The sequence below is a fragment of the Tachysurus fulvidraco genome, chromosome 4, assembly GCF_022655615.1.
Source record: "Tachysurus fulvidraco isolate hzauxx_2018 chromosome 4, HZAU_PFXX_2.0, whole genome shotgun sequence".
Classification (NCBI taxonomy): Eukaryota; Metazoa; Chordata; class Actinopteri; order Siluriformes; family Bagridae; genus Tachysurus; species Tachysurus fulvidraco.
In genome coordinates, this window is record NC_062521.1 from 25,162,594 (window position 1) to 25,178,786 (window position 16,193).

The 16,193-nt window shown below is 43.6% G+C and overlaps 2 protein-coding genes across 10 annotated transcripts in view; both read right to left on the reverse strand.

Moving 5' to 3' along the window:
• inpp4b (inositol polyphosphate-4-phosphatase type II B) overlaps positions 1-16,193 on the reverse strand; it is a 294,006-nt gene that overhangs the window by 91,250 nt on the left and 186,563 nt on the right. The window lies entirely within an intron of this gene.
• Positions 7,347-14,525, reverse strand: LOC125141096 (probable E3 ubiquitin-protein ligase HERC3). The gene is made up of 10 exons (XM_047812845.1): positions 14,032-14,525; positions 12,363-12,483; positions 12,189-12,265; positions 10,953-11,174; positions 10,773-10,864; positions 9,201-9,331; positions 8,913-9,040; positions 8,737-8,801; positions 8,516-8,634; positions 7,347-7,506 (listed from the first exon to the last, which is right to left on the reverse strand). Exons 1-10 carry the CDS (start codon positions 14,207-14,209, stop codon positions 7,491-7,493), a joined length of 1,149 nt encoding a protein of 382 aa, XP_047668801.1. The 5' UTR covers positions 14,210-14,525; the 3' UTR covers positions 7,347-7,490.

Genomic DNA, 16,193 nt, shown 5'->3' on the forward strand with positions numbered 1-16,193 from the left:
AAAAGAGGACCCCAGGAAGATTAGCTGCCATTAAATGGGACACTAATGGGGGTAATAAAACAATAAAATTGTTTTAATTTTGGGAAAATCCTTGATTAAGCTACTTTGAATACAAATTCTAGCAGTTAACCAAATACCAATACATTAACTCTTATGGATGCAGAAGTTATCGTGGGCTCAAATAATAGACCATATATGGACTTAAGCTGAGTATTACTACAGATGTTGTATTTATTTTTTTTAGCAAAAAATATATTTTATGTTCAATAGAAGCTACATTTATTATGAGCATTCACTAAATTCTAGGGGTTTCGTTACCATGACGTAAAGTGGGCGTTTCTGGAGGTCTTGGAAAAACGCATCTTTCAAAAAGAAACATACCTACGATGGATAATGAAGGACAAAACAGTCATACAGGTAGATTTTATATTTTATATCTATTATGCTTTATTATCTTACAGTTAACCTATTTTCGAAAACAAATAAACAACCAAGAACTAAGGTTAGGGTTACGGTTAGAATTAGATTATCAAATAGGCCACGCCTACCCGATAACGCAATATCTGTTACGCTGTTCTGAAATTGTGTCATCGGGCAGGCGTGGCCTATTTGATAATCTAACTCTAATTCTAACCCTAACTGTAACCCTAACCCTGACTATTTTATTAGAAAAATAATAAATAAATAAATTTAAAAATCTACTTAGCGTTCGACCTCAATTGAGAGGTGAAGTCTAACAGGCAGGATTATTTTCCTACCACATGGCCAAAATAATCCGTGTGTGAATGACCTTATTGCGCATAGTCAGTGGTCTCTGTGGAGTATCTTTATAAACACAAAACGTCAAGTTAAAACCTTTTCTTAGCACCAGTATAACAACACTCTAGTGGAAACTACCAACAATTCTCTTGCAAACGTTTCTGGTACGAGATAGCAAAAAAGATATGGCATACCTTCTCTCTTGTCAACTAAAGACAACACTGAAGCCCTTGACATTGAGGACTGCTTTTGTATGGCATGCAATTCATCGACCATACAGCAGTAGATATGACAGATCTGAATATTTGCACAAAAGTATTGAAAAAAAGTTTACCGAGGTAAGTAAAGCTTCCTGGAAAATTGCACCACACCAAACCAAACATTTTATGAACTTATTTTATATTCAGTAACAGTGATGAGGGTCAAGATTTCAAATCAGCCAAAAAAACAAAAAATATATGAACATACATAATTAAGAAGTTGTCTTGTATCCTAACACGTTTCAGATCCTCCCCGATTAGCATCATTATTGAGCACCACATGAATATTTGGGATTGTTCCATTGATTCTGAGACATTTTATTTTGGTAGTTTCTGGTTTATATAAATGAGTAAAATATGGTTTTATATTAATAAATAATAAATTATTTACAATCCTTTAGGCTTTTAGAAACTTTAAACAAATTTTCATGCTCATCTTTTAAGCTGATTCACTGCTTTTAAGCTGATTCATACAAAATAAGCTGAATTTCAAAATACCAATATGAAAAGTTGGACTAACTTCAGCACTTACCCGGTCAAGCAAATCACAGACGTCCTTGATAATGAAGTAACCCTCAGTCAGCTGAGCAGTTCTCTGACTGTTAATCTGCGTGACATTTAGATTCTAGTTGTGTTACTCATTATTATATTATTATTATGACATATTGTTAAATCACATCCACAGATTTACTGTCTAAAAAAAAACTTCAGTTCTTACATTGTATAGCTTCTGCAGAACCTTCAGCACAGGCTCTAGTTTAGTCCAGTGGTTACATTTTGTGTTCATCATCAGTGACAGGAACTGAGAGCACACTGAGTGAAACATCTTCACCAGAGTCCTGTAGTAGTTGTAGGGCAGTGTGGTCCACAGGCTGTCTGAATCAAAATAAGCACACAAACTGAACTGATGGGGAAATTATATAAATATTAGCTGAATATTTGCAAGGTACCGATTTAGAGTTTAAATAAGGAATAACACGCAATATTGTTGAACATACGGTATGTACACTGGTCTGCACTGCTTCTATTTATTGTCTTTTGTGTATTGTCTTTTGTGTATTGTCTTGTCATTTTTTGTTTGCACTGTCTTTTGTCCTGCACTGTCTTGTCCGTCTTGTTTGTCTTTCCTCCACTGTTTGCACCAGGTTGCACAGATGCACTTAATGTATCTAGGACTAACTTACTAAGTCCTTAGCTCTGTCTTTGTTCTATGTAGCACCACAATCCTGGAGAAACATTGTCTCATTTCACTGTGTACTGCAACAGATATATATGGTTGAAACGACAATAAAAGCTTCTTTTAAAACTCTTGGGTTGTGCTGTTAAAGAACCAACACCAAACCACAGCCCCACTCCAAACCACAGCACATACAGAGTTCCCTTTCTGAACTCGAGCTGCTTCGAAATGCTATGGGAACGCACCTGCTTGACCGCGCTCTGAACCACGTGTGTAATCTGACCAATAGGCATTGGGACGTGACCTCATCGGCAGGTGACGTCATCGGCAGGTGACGTCGCGTAAATAGGAAGCTACAAATGGCTGTGAGATGGACAAGACGATAGCTTCTGCTCGTTCAGGGAAGCGCTGTTTTTCTGATATTGTGTTTTTCTGATTGAGTGCTGGCTGGCAGACAAAAATTCAGAAAGTGTGTTTTTCTGTGTCCCCATTTTATTACCGGGAAGGATTCGCACGGTCGATGTGTTGTTTGTTTGGGAGTGGAGCATGCACAATCGGCTCTCAAGGGAGTCGATTGCTCGCATTGCAGCCGCATGGCTATGCGTACGCTTCGCTCCCGGAGAGCGCTCTTCAAGAAGAGCGCTCTCTCTCGTGGCCGAGGCAAAGCAGCGCCGGTGCTCGTGGGGCTCGCAGGTCGATTTAGCAGCGGGATTGGAGGAGGATGAGTCCTCTCCAGCGTCATCTGCTGAATTGAGCTCCGGCTCTCGCGGAGAGGCAGGCCCGATGGCTGCTCCTTCTCCCGGTGCGAGCAGCGCGGCATTACATGTCTCTCCCACTGAGGAAGGAGAGCTGATGGATGCTAGCGAGCCTGTGGGCTCCTGTGTGCTGTATGAGGAGCTCCTCGTGGTCGTGACACGAGCCGTAGCAAAGCTGGATTTAGATTGTCCGGTGGAGCAGCAGAAGCAGCGCACACCCAGTAAGCTGGATGAGCGTTTCCTGCGCCCTGTGTCACTTCCTCAGCGCCGGAGCCTGCCATTTTTTCCCGATCTGCACGCCGAGGTGTCCACATCCTGGGAAACCCCGTATTCTCCTAGTCAGTCCTCGCTTTACACGAATGTGGTTGGGGCTAAGGCGTGCGGCTACGGGGCAATGCCGCGTGTGGAAGAGACGCGCGTGGAAGAGACGCTAGCTATCTCTCCCCTAGCGTAGCATCATCGCTAAAGGCTCCGGTGTTCCCTACTAAGCTGCTACGTGCTACGTTAGCCTTAGTAGGGAAGGCTTACGCGGCAGCAGGTCAGGCCGCGGGCTGCCTCCACACCATGGATGTGTTGCAGGCATACCAGCCTGACCTGCTATGGGATTTGGATCCGGGACCGCTGATATTGAGGAGTTGCGTCGCACTGCGGGCCACGAAGCACACGGCACGGGCTGTTGGGCGGTCCATAGTGGCCCTGGTGGCCACAGAAAGGCATCTGTGGCTCACATTGTCCGACCTCCCGGACAAGGATCGAGCTGTGCTACTGGACGTGCCGATGCCTCCTCCTGGACTGTTTGACGATGATGTAACGGTGGTCGTACAGAAGTTCCAGGAGTCTAAAAAGCAGTCGGCTGTGTTTCAGCAGTACCTCCCTCGGCGATCTCGTGGGGCTGTTCTGCGGCAGCCCGAGCCTGGTCCGCGAAGCCCAGAGACAGAGCTGGTCCTGGTCCGCGAAGCCCAGAGACAGAGCGTGGCCACCCGATCTCCGTGGGCGGGGCCTAAGGGCCCAAGGCGACGCTCTAGGCCCAGGAAGGAGCAGGGTGACCTGAGGGTCACCCTTGTCTCCGACAAACGGGCAGTGGTGCGTAGATCCTGACGGTCTACGGTTGGGGGGATGGGGCACACCTCACGTGACGGTGCCAATCCCTCCCCTGCACCACCGGGGCGCTAGGCCGTTGGCTCTGCCACAGGATGTGCTCCAGAGCACAGCCCCCCTCCAGCAGGCACCTCCCTCCACTTCCGCCCAAAGTCTCGGTACGGATGGGGGAGGCCCTCTCAGGAGGTGTCAGTACGTGGCTCCGGCCGTTCGGGTCATGGAGGCCGGTCTGTCAGCCCTGCCACAAGATGTGCTTCAGGGCGCGACTTCCCTCCAGCGGTTCGCTCCCCACCTTTCCACCCGAAGGTTCGCTGCGGAAGGGGGAGGGTCCGCCACCTCTCGCGAGGCGCCATCAGCTGCAGGGCTTGGCCCCGGCTGCTCTGAGTGGGTCAGAGGCCAGCCCTGAGGGGCTGGTTCCCCTGAGGGACTTTCTGACAGCTTGGGAGGAGCTGCCAGGAGTCTCCCGGTGGGTCCTGCGGACCATAGAGGACAGCTACACGGTTCCTCCTTGTTTCAACGGGATGTGTCCCACCCTGGTGGGACCCGAGCAGGCTCTGGTCCTGGAACAAGAAGTGCACACACTCCTGAGGAAAGGAGTCATCAAAGTGGTCCCCCCCTCGGTTCGAGAGTCAGGCTTTTACAGCCCGTACTTCAAGGATGGCGGGTTGCGTCCCATTCTAGATCTACGCTCCTTGAACCGCTCATGTCTCACGCTCACGTCTCTCGTGGCACATAAATTGCCTGGAGATGATGGCGGTGTTTTGAGGGTTAAAACACTTCCTCCCTGACCTGCGAGATCGCCATGCATTGGTCCGCATGGACAATACTGAGGTTGTCTCCTACATCAACCACCAAGGGGGCCTCCGATCTCGCCCTTTGTACAAGCTAGCACGAGCGGACCTCTTGTGGTCTCGGGACAGACTCCTCTCTTTGAGGGCCATTTATATCCCGGGACGGTTGAATGTCAGAGCAGATGCTCTGTCGAGGCAGGGGCCAAGGCCTGGGGAATGGCGTCTCCACCCCGAGGTGGTGGAGGTTCTACGGTGGATCTGTTTGCAACCTGGGAGACCTCGCACTGTCCCCTCTGGTTCTCTCTCCCTCACCCAGCCCCGTTAGGTCTGGATGCCATAGTACAGTCGTGGCCGAGGCTACGCCTGTACGCCTTTCCTCCGATTGCACTGCTCCCTGGAGTTCTGGAGAGAGTTCGCTGGGATGGAGTCCGTCTCCTCCTGGTAGCACCTCGATGGCCGGGCAAGCCATTGTTTGCGGATCTGGTGTCCCTACTCCAGGGCCCTCCATGGGAAATTCCTCCCAGGAGGGATCTCCTCTCACAGGCGGTTGGAACCCTGGTGCACCCTCGCCCAGAGCTGTGGAGGCTGTGGTTGTGGCCCCTGAGGGGGCACAGTTCATAGCGGCTGGTCTGTCTACCGAGGTAGTAGAGACCCTTCTCCGCTCCAGATCTTCCTCCATTTACAGCCCCCGAACAGAAGCGTCAGAACCGACTGTGTCCACTGCGACCACTGGTCACTTACCTCCGCAGGACGAGTCCGTGGAAAGAATCGGTGCAGCTGCTCGTCTGCTACAGCCCTAACAGGAAGGGTTTCCCGGCTGCTATGCAGACGTTGAGCTGATGGGTAGTGGATGCGATTGTCGGCTCACAAGCCCTCTGGCTTCCCCGCACCGTTCGGGGTCTGAGCTCACTCCACCTGGAGTGTAGCGGCCTCTACGGCCTAGTCCACTGGAGTGGCATTCCAAGACAACTGTGGCGCTGCGGGTTGGTCCACCCCGCTGAACCTTCATCAGGTTCTATGACCTTGACCTCAGAGCCACCCCGGGCTCCTCTGTCATATGTGCAGGTGCCAAGGCCCTCACTCTCTACGCAGTTTCTGGTCAGTGTGGCATGATTGGACACTCGATCCCATAGCGTTTCGACGCAGCTCGTGTTCCGAAAGGGAACGTCTCTAGGTTACGACCGTAATCCTAGTTCCCTGAGGAACGAGATGCTGCGTCTCCGTGCCACACTCCCTGCATCCCTGCGGCGCTTACCTTCTCTCGCAGGAGCTAGCGTCTTGTCCATCTCGCAGCCATTTGTAGCTTCCTGTTTACGCGACGTCACCCGCCGATGACGTCACGTCCCAACGCCTATTGGTCAGATTACACACGTGGTTCAGAGCGCGGTCACGCAGGGGCGTTCCCATAGTGTTTCGATGCAGCGTCTCGTTCCTTAGGGAACTAGGGTTACGGTCGTAACCTAGAGGCGTTTTCAATAAACTGATCCTCTTGAAGCACAGAAAATATATTGTTAAATATTTTTTTATCCATGTATAGTTACATTTAATATGATAAATAAGTTGTGTCAAACTCAAATTCACAGTGGGCCAAAAAATAAAACTGAGATAAAGTCACGGGCCAAAATGAATATTTATTGAAAAATTAACAGCAACTGATATGTAATGTTCAACCTTTTTCATATGGAAACAAACTTTAGTTTTGCTTAAATACAGGATTTGGAACAACCAGAGCTTGATGTTACAAACACATAAGAAATCACATTTGAAATAAAAGACACATCATTGGTGTTCATGTCGCAAACTTTGACCATACACTTTTTGACAAACTCTCCCTCATTAAAGGGCCGGGCATATTTTGCTGTTTCTGCTGCCACAATAAAGCTTTACAGCCTTTACAGCAGCTTCAATTTTTGATTTAGCTTTCGTGAACATAGTCTGCCGGGAAACCAGACTTTTTTTTTTATCTCCTCCACCTTCTGGAGCTTCTGCTTTACGTCCAGGTCCTTATACTTCTCATAATGTTTCGTTTCATATTGTCTTCTTATGTTATATTCTTTCGTTACAGACACCTTAGCTCCGTTAGTACACAAGACAAACAGGTCTGTCCTTTATATTCGTGAACAGATAATCTGCCTCCCTCCTGTTTTTAAAGCTCCTATTGTTCATCTTTCGTTTGGCCATTTTTGTGGAGGGTGGAATTAACTTGCCCGATGTAACTGTAACATGGTTGTTAACGACGGTCAACAGAGAATGAGGGGCGCTGGCTGTTCGTGACTATGCGTCAATACAGTGGCAAGATATTCTGGGATATGTAGTATTAGTGGAGCATGCGGCTAGCAAGCTGTAATGCACATTTGATATGATCTCGCGGGCCAAATAAAATTACACCAGAGTTTGACACCTCTGTGCTAAATGATTCATTGAATTAATTGATGAATGCAAATGAGTGCTAGTTTTTATAAAGCGTACATACTCAAAACATCCATTGACTCAGGCTCCAGTTTTAAGATTGCAGACGCCAGCAAGATAGTGAGTTGTGTGCCACGACCATGTTTTTTCAGCACTCTGAGGAGCTCGGGTAGGACAAGGTAAACCCTAAGAGCCTCCGCACCAGCAGCAGTGGAGCCCAGAGAGGGCAGAAGATGATTCTCTACAGTTTTCTCGACCTGCGAAGAAATCACATTTATAAGATTTCAGCCAAATACATACAAAGAATATTAAAAGACATTTCTTATCGCTAACAGAACCCATGACATACCAGGGACAGAACTCTGTCATTTTTGGCCAGCTTCTCAAAAGCAAGACGAGCCAACGATAAATCCAGGCCTGACATCCGTACTGATGTTTCGTAATGTTTGTCATTGCTAATGATAAATTAAAAAAATTCACATGTTTCTGTGATTAATACACTAATGAATATGGACTAATGTGTACATGAATGTATTTTTGCATATTTGTACCTTTTGTCAATGAAACTACCATTGATGAATGATGCTGAGGAGAATATTTTCTTGATTTCCCTATAACACAAATGTACACTATGATCAATCACTGGTTAGCAAACATTTCAGCTGTGGCTATGGCTCATTTATAATTTTACATTGCAGCATGTTTGCATTTCTGTGTCCTGATGCTGAGACAAGGTTTACAGGGAGGTGAGGTGCTTATTGTACAGTATGCTGTATTGTGTTCCAAAAAGCTTTCAGGAGAACGCTGAAAGCTGCTATTCATATAGAGCTGCTTTGCTGTAAGATCTGCAATTGAAAACAATTTGCCAATATGTTCTGACCAATCAGACCTACCACACAGCTATTGGGCAGAGATGGGGGACTCGAGTCATATGACTTGACTCGAATCAGACTCAAGTCGCAAATTTGAGACTTGAGACCTGCTTGACAAATATTAAAAAAAAGATTCGACTTGACATTGAATTGACATTCATGACTTCAGATTTGACTCAGACTTAAATCGCAAATTTGAGACTTGAGACTTGCTTGACAAATATTAAAAAAAGACTCAACTTGACTTTGACTTGACATTCATAACTTGAGACTTACTTGTGACTTGCACATGTGTGACTTACTCCCACCTCTGCTATTGATTTAATCCAACATTTAACATTTGCCAATTTGCCATTCAATTTTCAAATCTGTTTTTCAAATCTCTTGTTTATACCTTTGGATTTTTTTCCATACTTTTGGGTTACAGTCTGAAATCCAGCGGCCGATAATTTTATCCTCCAGCATTGCTTGTCCATTGCATGATCTCAGATTTGAACTTGCTTGAACACCATCCTTTAATAAACAAAACATTCCAAAGACAATGAAAATCATAGCTTTCATAAAATAAGCTTTTTTTTTTCCTTTTTACACAAGAGTTATATGAATATTACTCACCCTTTTAGATAGGACAGAAAGATTCCCTCCAGCATAAATTTTCGTAATCTGATCAGAGCTATATTCTGATAAAAAATAGAAAAATGCTCTGAATTACACATCTGGAATGACCAGTTCATTCTAACTAAAGTAAATACATTTAGCTGTTTTTAAAAATATGCTAATAATGGACTGACCTGGTGGCAGCTGAACAGGAAGTGGCACACACTGATTGGATCTCTGTCCATTTCCCAGCTGTCCTTGCTCTCCACATCCAAATGAGTAGATGGTGTTTGAGGATTCGACAAGTGCCAGAGTGTGATGCCTTGAATTCAAGAGAACAACTTTAACAGGAATTACTGCTATAAGATCTAATTAAAATAAGATGGACATACTTTTAGAGGAACATAATCGCCCATCAGGTGGCGTGATTCCTGCTGGGATGTTACCACCAAATGCCACTTTTTTAAATACATATTACTTACTGTCCACAGGCAATTTGAGACACTTTGGATCCCCAGAATTCAGCAACTACACGAGGCTGATGCTCGTCTCTGAGTGAGTTATGTCCCAGCTGCCCATAACGTCCTGATCCAAATGTCAATATCAGTCCACCCTTAAAATGCAGATAAATTATTTCACTTTTAAATTTGAAATGCATTCACTATTTGAACTTGCATGAAAACACCAACAAAGGCCGACAAGCACACAACCTGCCTCGCCGTGTGCCTTGCTCCCCCCACCTGCCTTGTCGTGTGCCTTGCTCCCCCCACCTGCCTTGTTGTGTGCCTTGCTCCCCCCCACCTGCCTCGCCATATGCCTTGCTCCCCCTACCTGCCTTCGCCATGTGCCTTGCCCCCCTACCTGCCTTCGCCGTGTGCCTTGCCTTAGGCGCTTCGGGAGCCATGTTGTCCTGCCTCTAGTCCGTGTCATGTTTAGTGTTTTTGTTATTAAACCCTGTTTATTTGGCTATCCTGCATTTGGGTCCGTTTCATTCCCGCGTTCATGACACTAGCAAAGTGTCAGCGATGCAGGGATAAAAACAGACCCAAATGCAGGATAGCATAAAATAAATAGGGTTTAATAACTTAAAAAAACATGAAACAGGGACACAGACTAGACAACAGATGACATAACAGACAACGTCAGACAACATCAGAGGATTCTGCGCTGCTTAAGGCAACGTGGCTCAAATAAATACTAATAACAATTAGACACATGAGGAACAGGTGTGCAGAGGCGTGGAGGAAGAAACAAGGGCGGGGCAGACACGTGAACACCGAACATTACAAAAGCACATGGCCAAAGTCCGGGCTGGATCCTGACCCAAAGTGTCTTGCTAGTAGCATGATTACTGAATATCTAGCAAAGCACAGCACAATGAATGCCAAGAGGGTGTCAGGACTCAGCCCTGACTTTGGCCACGTGCATTTGTTTGTGTTCTGTGTTCACGTGTCTGCCCCGACCTTGTCTCTTCCTCCCTGCCTCTGCACACCTGTCCCTCATGTGTCTGATTAATTAGTATTAGTATTTAGTTAAACCGCGTTGCCTTGTGCAGCGCGGAATCCTTTGTTTTGTTTTGTTTTGCTTTGTCCTGGTGTCGTGTCTTGAGTCAGTGTCTACGTTTCATGACTTTTAAGTTAATAAACCCCGTTTTCTTTTAAGCTATCCTGCATTTGGGTCTTTTATCCCCGCGTCTGTGACAGAGGGTGGAACGAGGTGGAATCTGTCACGCTGTATGCAGATAATATTAATCACAAATGACATGTGAAGACCTACTGTACCTCTTCATGAAACACTTAATCTAGCTCTTATATTAAAAAATGAACAAAGTTTGAGGTTGATGGTATCCACAGTCTGTAAACTAGTGCTAATGTATTAATCGACAGAAACTTAAAAACACTTTTGTACGTCGATCTGGATAAGGGAGTCTTCCAAATGCCGTAAATGTAAATGAAAATGTGAATGTGTTCCCTGAAGAGAAAGTCTTTACAACAGCAGAAGCTGCAGTTTGTAGTTAGTTGGTAAAATGTACTGCGTGTTAATGAAGTGCTAACCTTTGTTAGAACAGCAGTATGATACTCTCCACATGAGATGAACACGGTCTTCTTCAGGTTCAAGCTCTTTACACAAACAGGGACATGTCTATCTGTGAGAACATACAGTATTAAGACCAGAGTTACAGTGCTCATTTTGACAGAGCTGGGCTTATAGTGCATATACGGTAAAGTCGGTACCATCTCTGTCTCCCAGACCAAGCTGCCCAGCACAGTTCCTTCCCCAACCGAACACGGCTCCGGAGAGAGACAGGGCGAAGCTGTGGTATCCTCCAGCGCTGATCTGAGTCAGTGGTATCCCACACAGAGACTCGAGAAGCTGAGGAGGATGAAAGCTCGGACTCTTGTTCCCCAGACCCAGCTGACCTCTCGAGTTCTGACCCCATGTGAACAATTGACCATCTGACAGGACGAGATTGAGGTTCCGTGACAAATATGAATAGTCCTGCTGTCAACTTGTTAAAAGACCTTAATAATTAGTTTGTTAGCTTCAGGCAGATGTGTTAGTATGTGTAAGATAGAATTTAAGAGAAAAGACAGAATTCTTTGTTAGGTTTTATTCAACTTTCAAAAAAAATGCATTTACATATATGATATTTACGGAAGTCTCCAGTGTCAGTGCTTTTAAACAGTCACTAGGTTTTCAAGCTTGGGAAAGACTTCAGGAACGCAATCAGCTCTTTTTAGTTTCTTTTTAAACAGATTTGTTTTAACACTCACAAAATATTGTATGCACTAATGGGTTTGATTTTCTTATTTTTCCAAATCTCATGCTCATTTCATGCAGATTCAGATTCTAACTCTTTGCTCAGTGTATTTAAGCAGTACTCAAGATTTTTTTATTATTATTATTTCTTATGATTAGAAATAGTTAGCAGATTTTCAGATTTTTTAGCAGAGTTGACCCTTTTTCTAATTCTAAACTGTCTATACAGTGATAAGGAATCAAAATCCCTGTTGTATAAGAGGAAAAATAAATTTCATGATGTGCTGTTGCATGGCACCGGCATATCGCTGACATTTTTCAGAATCAGAAACAGAAAGATCTTTATTGCCAGGTATGTTTTCACATACAAGGAATTTGTCTTAGTACAGAAGCTCCACAGTGTAACAGAATGACATTGACAAGACATGAACACATATAATATAGACAGGTTGTATGTGCAAATTGAATGTGCAAATTGAAATATAAATAAGTAAGTTTTCCTGTAACAACATGACCGGATATATATGATTATTTACATGGAAAATAAGCGATCACATTCTGGCAAATATGCACCACTTTATTTACATGACATATAATGCCATTTGGCAGACGTTCCTTTACGGCACCTAAACCCAGTCTGCATTTATTCCTTTATTTAGTTATGGGCTTTAAAGGGGGAAAACAGCAGTGTAGCTACTGTATATACATACCTTCTGTTAGAGCGATTGAGTGATAGTTTCCACATGCAACTTGCACAACATGTCTGCTAGATAAGCTGCCCAATGTCCTGCTCATGAAAAACCAGCAAACAATAAATGAAGATTAATTTAATATAATTAGATAAGAATTTCTCTCAGATGAACCACATTGGAAATCTGACCCACCTGGGTATGTTGCTTTGATCTGAACAGTTCCATTCATTCACCATTCCTGTCTCAGTCACAGTTATAACATGCTTCTTTCCAGTGCTCAATAATTTAATTCGCTCCTTCTTCAAAACTATTCCTAAAAAACATAAACGTTGTTGTTATTGGTTTTGTATTTTTTCTGCCTTTTTTTTCAATGCCTAATGGCAGGTTTCTCTTCTTTTTTCTTTTTCTTTTTTTTTGCCTTTCATTGTATTACATTGGGGGGCACGGTGGCTTAGTGGTTAGCATGTTTGCCTCACACCTCCAGGGTTGGGGGTTCGATTCCCGCCTCTGCCTTGTGTGTGTGGAGTTTGCATTTTCTCCCCGTGCCTCGGGGGTTTCCTCCAGGTACTCCGGTTTCCTCCCCGGTCCAAAGACATGCATGGTTGATTGGCATGTCTGGAAAATTGTCTGTAGTGTGTGAGTGCGTGAGTTAATGAGAGTGTGTGTGTGTGCCCTGTGATGGGTTGGCACTCCGTCCAGGGTGTATCCTGCCATGATGCCCGATGACGCCTGAGATAGGCACAGGCTCCCCGTGACCCGAGTAGTTCAGATAAGCGGTAGAAAATGAATGAATGAATGAATGAAGGTATTACATTGCACTGTGCATCTTATGTCACAACAATTTGTCCGTTATTACAGTTAATTATTTATAAAAGAAGATCATATATTTTATGTGTATATAGTTTAGAACTTTCTGCAATTCATCTGTAAATCCAGTTAAGTCCATTCCAAAGACTTTCCAGGTGGTAACACCAGAAAATGTGGAGACATTCAAACAAAATGAATATGTTTGCAGGGCACTAGACATACAGGTTTGAATTTTGTTCTCCTTCAGCTGCTCCTGGTTTGGGGCAGTGGTGTTGCATGTTTTGGGGCTTCTGGGACTGATACCCCTCATGTACCTTCAAAAGTCCCTGGTCTTCTAAAGACTGGAAATGATTTAACACCGTAAATAAAGTACAAGACTTTCAAGAACAAGAAACCTGTCTGACAACCCGTCTGTAAATTTCGGTCAGCAGGTGGCACTGTTGAGTGGTTAAGGTGTTGGATTACTGACCGGAAGGTCATGAGTTCGAGTCCCAAGTCCACCAAGCTGCCACTACTGGCCCCTGAGTAAGGCCCTTAACCCTCAATTACTCAGTTGTATAAACTGAGATAAATTGTAAGTCACTCTGGATAAGAGCGTCTGCGAAATGACTGAAATAGAAATGCTCTTCGTAGTTATGTTGTCATAGTGTCATAGTCTCAGGGGGTTAAACCCCTAATCTATTCCAACGCCCCTGGTTTGGGGTCATCATATTTGATCTAGCTTTGACACCTTATACTCTTCCTCATGCAATCATCACTTTTTATCTAGTACTGAGATTTAATACCTCAGTGGATGTGTACGTTTGCGCCCAAGGATTCCAGCCCGGGACTCGGCGATTTGTATTCAGCTATTTAAACTGGAAATGAAACGAACTTGTAGTTAAGTGTGGAATAAATATATAATGTTGAAATGAAATCATGACAAAAAGATTGTTTTAATAAAAGAATTTGGTATTCGGTAGCGCTTGACTTTTACGCACGGTGATTTTTATCAGCCTGGTTGTTGCAGTGAGATTGTAATGTTTTCATGGCAATAATAAGGATATGAACTCACGCTTTTGAGACGTCACTACGGTGACTTTCCCATCCGTGTCCCTGAGGAACGCCGCGAGACCCTCACGCATGGACACGTCCGTGACTCTCGTCGCGCGTAAAATGTCACCAAACGCATTATCCATGTTCCGATGTGTCGGGTCATTTTCTGTCGAATTCAGTTTGCCCCAATAAAGCATTCTCACAGGATGTACAAATGTCCTCTTTGTAACAGTGTCCGAGTTCCAACTGATACGGAAAGCATGAGAAAGCGAATTTAAACCAGGTGATAAAATGAAACTTAAGAGGCCAGATGAATTGAAACCGAAACCCGTCTCTCGATTCTATAGGAAATAGTTATAAGTGCTAAACTAAATACACCCAGTGTCTGGCATTCAGCAGTTTGCCTTTATAAAGTAATCTCATGTGTACGCTTCATACTACTTGGACTATTACTTTATAATACCAGGGGTCGGCAACCTTAAACACTCAAAGAGCCATTTGGACCCATTTCCCACAGGAAAAAAAACACAGGGAGCCACAAAACCCATTTGACATCTAAAATGAAGATAACACTGCATATATCGTTTTTTACCTTTATGGAAAGTATAGAAAAAAACTGTAGTGTGTTGCATTTATGAAATCTATGAACTGCTACCGAGTAAACGAAATTTTAATTCTGCAGGCAAACAAAAATATTTTGTGCTATTTGAACTAACCTTAATATTTTGAGTAGTTTGAACCTAACCTTAATAAAAAAGACGCTGGGCTGAAGGTTACTTTCAAATAAAATGTTCAATGTCTAATTGAGTCTTCTTCGTATTCATGGCAGAGCTCTCAAGTTTTGAAGAAAGGCAAGCGTGACATCTCCATCTCCATCTCCATCTACAGGTAATGGTGTACTGCCCAATTCCTGGTTCCATAAAGACAGCGGTGCGGACAGATACATTTTGTGAGCTGCGGCTTATTAAATACACGATAATTAGTCAAAAAGTGTTTTTCTGCGTGAGAAATACGATGTGTGGTGGGAGAGCGTGACAAAAGCCCAAACTGTCACTCTCAATGTGTGACACTTGACAGCCAAGACACGGTTTATTTTAATGTTACAAGAGCATCATAATCTTAGAATGACTTTTTTTTAAACTAACTAACTAAAATAAAATAAATTTAAATTAAATATTTATTTTCCAAATTTACAGGGAGCCGCAGCAGAGGGATGAAAGAGCCACTTGCGGCTCCAGAGCTGCTGGTTGCCGACCCCTGGCCTAAACTATTACATCTATATAGTGTTGGCTCTAGAATTGAAATCACCTGCAATTATGACTGGACAATTAGAAAAAATTTAAATCGAAGAGAAAAAGGTCTGGAAAAAGGATGGGTCATCTGTGTTTGGGCCTTACAAGTTGCCAATTGTGACTGGCCTGTTATTAATGGAGAAGTTTATGATAGTAAAACGTCCTTCAGGGTCTGTAATGGTGGTATTATGAAAAAAAAAAGTTTTTTTTTTTTATTTATTAGAATGCATATTCCTCTTTGTTTTGTGTTGTAGTGAGCCGAGAAAAAAAGACTGTAATTTGATGATTTAATTTTGTTATAATCTGATTCTGATAGATGTGTTTCTTGCAGGAGACATATGTCGGATTGTAGTTTATTTAAATGATTAAAAACTTAGACCTTCTTTGTCTGAGAACCAAATCCACGAACGTTCCAGGTTACAAAAGTGATAGATGACATGTTTTAGTGATTATGGCAGTTATTGACACAGGAATGAAAATGAAGTGTACAGAAAAGCCAGGGAGTAATGTCCTTATCACGATAAAGTTGACCGTAATTTGTCCACTGTAATGACTGCCTTTTTTCCTTCATTTAATTTCTGTTTTTAGATTGGGACGAGTTGTTTCCGGCCTTCGAGGAATGACCTCTGGAGAGAGAGAGAGAGAACAAACATGGTGAAATTGTCCTTTGTGAGCTGGAGGTTGTTTTAAAGCTCTTTCTATAATAACTATCTTCTCTAATGGAGCTGGTGCTCTGTTCCATCATGCGCCGTTGTCATGCTGCAGAATTACTGCACTAATAGTGTGTCAGCTCAGATAGTGGGCTGTGATTATTACCCACTGAAACACTATCAAACACAGTCAAGGCTTTCACATCACTTCTTCATTAATCGATTTCAATTGATTTTTT

Excerpts from the sequence above, each read along its gene's own strand:
- LOC125141096 (XM_047812845.1), bottom strand. The coding sequence starts at position 14,209 with ATGCTTTATTGGGGCAAACTGAATTCGACAGAAAATGACCCGACACAT. Across the intron at positions 12,484-14,031 it reads CGTAGTGACGTCTCAAAAGC|GAATAGTTTTGAAGAAGGAG; the intron begins GTGAGTTCATAT and ends TATGTTTTTTAG. Across the intron at positions 12,266-12,362 it reads GATCAAAGCAACATACCCAG|GACATTGGGCAGCTTATCTA; the intron begins GTGGGTCAGATT and ends TTTCATGAGCAG.